The sequence below is a fragment of the Neltuma alba genome, unplaced genomic scaffold (assembly GCF_004799145.2).
Source record: "Neltuma alba isolate B1F8T4 unplaced genomic scaffold, ASM479914v2 tig00013480_pilon, whole genome shotgun sequence".
Lineage (NCBI taxonomy): Eukaryota > Viridiplantae > Streptophyta > Magnoliopsida > Fabales > Fabaceae > Neltuma > Neltuma alba.
This window is the reverse complement of record NW_021637713.1, coordinates 41,598-45,492: the sequence shown is the minus strand read 5'-3', so window position 1 is coordinate 45,492 and position 3,895 is coordinate 41,598. Positions and strand designations below refer to the sequence as shown.

Genomic DNA, 3,895 nt, shown 5'->3' with positions numbered 1-3,895 from the left:
GTGTTTCTTTAAATAGTATTTTTGGTCTCTGAATCAAAATTAAAATGAGGTCAAATTTAAAAAAAATTGATATTAATCCTTAATAATATATTAGTAATTTTAAGAAATATTATGTTTTCATGTACAATTTAGTTAAGATGCAATTCGATCCATCTATAAAGTCAGGGCCTGTGCGGAGTTTTTATTGAGGGGCAAATGTGTCATTTAGTACATTTGTCGACTTCTTTCGGTCCGCCCCGTTGACGCAAGATCACGTTTGGCATAAATAAACGGGATCACGCGCTTGCAGGATTCTTCCCACCGGCCGCCAACGGTATACATTGCATATCCCCAGAGCCCATCCTTCGTTACATTCTTCTACGATTTGGTCGTACCCCTTTAATTTTCTCTCTCAAAGTCTCTCTCTTTAGGGTTTTTGGGTTTCATACTATCGGATCCCTGCTAATATTGCCTTACAGGTACGATTCGTTTTGATTCATAATTGGTTCTGTTTGCTTGGCTAGTATTGGATTCTGCCCCTGTTAACTCAACATTTGCGGGCCTTGCAGAGCTTCAAATGGAAGCGGCGGCAGTAAATGTCGTCCGATCATCGGCTGCTCCGTCGAAGCCGATGATTTGCCTTGGAAGATCGAGCTTATTGGCTCCTGACGGGCCCGCCTTCGCGCGGTTTGCTTCCAGTTTTCAGCTCTCCAGTAAGGTATAAAATCGGTTTTCTACCTCTTTTGGGGGTTTAATTTTGAATTTCGGTGTAGGGTTCTGGGTCTTCTGGTTATGTATGAAGTATGAACTGCTGGAAGGTTTTGTCTGCTGTTCTTTATGCTTGGTTATTAGCATAATTGTGGACTGCTGTTGAGGTCGTTTATGGTTATTGATATAGCTATCAATTTCTGGTTTTGGCTTTGCGCTTAAAGATGGGGTTGAGGATGGAGTTGATAATTTATTGTTTAAGGCGATTAAATGGCTTCCCAGTCAAACCTGTAGGTAGGGGAAAATCCGCGATTGATCTCCATTATGAAAGCTGCCCAAAATAGAATTGGAAACATATTTCCTTGACTATTGGGATTGACAGTCCAACTCTATTACCTTGAAATATAGATGCTAACCGTTATTCAAATGGGTTTTCTGCTTGATTTGTTCTTTTATATGTAATGTTGCTTTTATACAGAATTTGCTTGAATAATTGGCATACATCTCTTTTTGGATGTTGTATGACCAATATTTTAAACATATTTATTTTCCCCTGATTGTTCTTGATGTTTGTCAGCTATGCAGTTCTGTATCTATCCCCAAGCAAGGTCGTAAGAGACTGGGTGTTGGAAGTAGAAGAGGTTTAGTAGTTAAAGCTTCATCTCTATCTCCAGAATCATCAGGGTCGAACAACAAAATTGCTCCTCTTCAGCTGGAGTCTCCAATCGGGCAGTTTCTTTCTGAGATACTGATTAGTCATCCGCATCTTGTGCCTGCTGCAGTAGAGCAACAGCTTGAGCAGCTCCAAACTGACCGTGATGCTGATAAACAAAATGGGGAAGAGCCCTCTGCCTCAGGCACTGACTTAGTTTTGTATAGGTTTGTTCAATACTTGATGATCCTGCTATTTTGTGCTTTATCTTCGCATCTTTTCCTCTGTAGTCAATTAATCTAAAAATTAAATTCTTGCTTATTGATTAATCATGATTTCATTGGTCATATTTGGAGGTCTTACTGATCCATAATTCAAATGAGCATAAAATTTAGTTATGCATGAGTGTTGATAAGTCTGCTGAGGGAATTTTTTATGTTTCCTTAAAACTATCTCATGGCTAGATTGGGCTTGATTTGCATTCTAGAAGTGGTTAAATTATTCATAAGCAATTTCCATACTCCACCTTCCATAGAAATTGATTTTAGTAATAAATAATAGTGTTCGATTGTATTGAATGACTTGTATGAAATTTGAAATGATTATTCTTTATCACATAAAAAACGACAATACTAAGTGACATGCTTATTTTCATTGAGTTGTAGTTCCAGAGGAGGATTTTTTTTTATTTTTCTATTAAAAAAAGGAGGCCCCAAATTATGGAGTTTGTTGACCAATTTATTGTCTTTACAACTTCTTCAGAAGAATTGCCGAGGTTAAGGCTAATGAAAGAAGGAAAGCTCTAGAAGAGATTTTGTATGCATTGGTGGTGCAGAAATTCATGGATGCCAATGTTTCTCTGATACCCTCCGTAACTCCAGATTCTTCTGGCCAAGTTGATTCATGGCCAAGTGAAGATGGGAAACTTGAGCGGCTTCACTCACCTGAGGCCTATGAGATGATCAGAAACCATTTAGCTCTCATTTTGGGCAACCGAATTGATGATGCAAGTGCTGTGGCTCAGATCAGCAAACTAAGGGTTGGACAGGTTTATGCTGCATCAGTGATGTATGGATACTTTCTTAAGCGGGTTGACCAAAGGTTCCAGCTGGAGAAGACAATGAAAGTTCTTCCTACGACAGCAGATGAGAATAGTGAACGGCAAATTGTCATGGACGATAGAAGACCAGGTAATGGAGAAGATCCTTCTCAAGCTATGCCCCATCCTGAAGTGTCTGCCTGGCCTGGTGGTGGTGTCAGTTCTGAGGGGTTTAGCTATGTCATAAAGCCATCCAGGTTGCGTACCTATGTGATGTCCTTTGATGGTGAGACCCTTCAGAGATATGCAACAATAAGATCAAAAGAGGCTGTCAGCATCATTGAGAAGCACACAGAGGCATTGTTTGGAAGACCTGAAATTGTGATAACACCAGATGGGACAATTGATTCTTCGAAAGATGAGAACATAAAAATTAGTTTTGGTTGTCTGAAGAGCCTTGTGTTGGAGGCTGTGACTTTTGGTTCTTTTCTCTGGGATGTTGAGAGCTTTGTGGACTCGAGGTACCACTTTGTCTTGAACTGAGTTCTGCCAAGTTGGTACTGGACTCCTCACTGGTATTATGACAAAGATCCAAATATTGTTACACTAATTGATAATATATGTATAGCGATTTTTTTTTTTTTTAAATCCACCATTTACTGATGAATGGAATGGAAGGTTGTCTTCAAATTAGCATTTACTTATCTATGTATGGGTTCAGCGTCTGGGTTTGTGCTTTTGTATAATTTGGGTGTGTTGCCCTTTTCGAACCAGCCTTCTTGCATTGACTGCTAGATTGTGTTTACTTATGGGCGTAGATCCTCGCGCCAAATCGTCCCTCCAATCACCTAGTCCTTGGGCTCTCGCCAACGTTGTGTTCTGTTCATTTATTGTGTGCAACTTTTCTTGTGAAAATAACTAGAAAAAATACCTGTTAGATTTCAAAATAACAAATAAATAATTTTAGCATGTCAAAACTTCACAAGAATAGGCAGCACCATCTATTTATTATTTAGAAACACAGTAGGTATTTTATAGCCATTTTTTCTAAATAAAATTAATTTTTGTTTATGCAATAAAAATAAAAATTTGTAACTTAATTTTTAAGGAAAAAAATTTAAGTCGAGTTTCTTACAGTCATTATGTTAAAGTTCTGTAATCATATATATTTATGTGTTATTTTTTGTTTTATGTGGATTTATAACTAAATGTTGGTAAATACTACTATTACCTTTGGTTTTAAATATAAAAGCTAATTGATTAGTTTGAATAGATTAATAAAATAAGTTAAATTAATTATTTGTAATAAATAAGTGTTTTTTTAAATATTCTAACTAATCAAGTGTATTAGCTAGAACTATTATTATTAAAAATATTATTTTGAAAAAAAACATAAATATGAGAGACAAAATGGATCGGGATCTTATATTTATGATTGAAATAAAAGTTAAATGAGGTTTTATATTATAGACCGGAGGTGGTAATATTTTAAAAATAGGGTACATGGTGATGTGTGA

The 3,895-nt window shown here is 36.7% G+C and overlaps 1 protein-coding gene across 1 annotated transcript; it reads left to right on the top strand.

The window, feature by feature from the left end:
* The first annotated feature begins 326 nt into the window (after window positions 1–326).
* Window positions 327–3,210, top strand: LOC114737699 (UV-B-induced protein At3g17800, chloroplastic-like). The gene is made up of 4 exons (XM_028925655.1): window positions 327–458; window positions 549–697; window positions 1,265–1,566; window positions 2,102–3,210. Exons 2-4 carry the CDS (start codon window positions 557–559, stop codon window positions 2,919–2,921), a joined length of 1,263 nt encoding a protein of 420 aa, XP_028781488.1. The 5' UTR covers window positions 327–458; window positions 549–556; the 3' UTR covers window positions 2,922–3,210.
* Window positions 3,211–3,895: the final 685 nt, after the last annotated feature.

What these genes read in the sequence shown, in the direction of transcription:
- LOC114737699 (XM_028925655.1), top strand. Translation starts at nt 557, where the DNA reads ATGGAAGCGGCGGCAGTAAATGTCGTCCGATCATCGGCTGCTCCGTCG. An exon ending in GTTTTCAGCTCTCCAGTAAG is followed by an intron (nt 698 to 1,264) that starts GTATAAAATCGG and finishes GATGTTTGTCAG; the next exon opens with CTATGCAGTTCTGTATCTAT. An exon ending in ACTGACTTAGTTTTGTATAG is followed by an intron (nt 1,567 to 2,101) that starts GTTTGTTCAATA and finishes CAACTTCTTCAG; the next exon opens with AAGAATTGCCGAGGTTAAGG.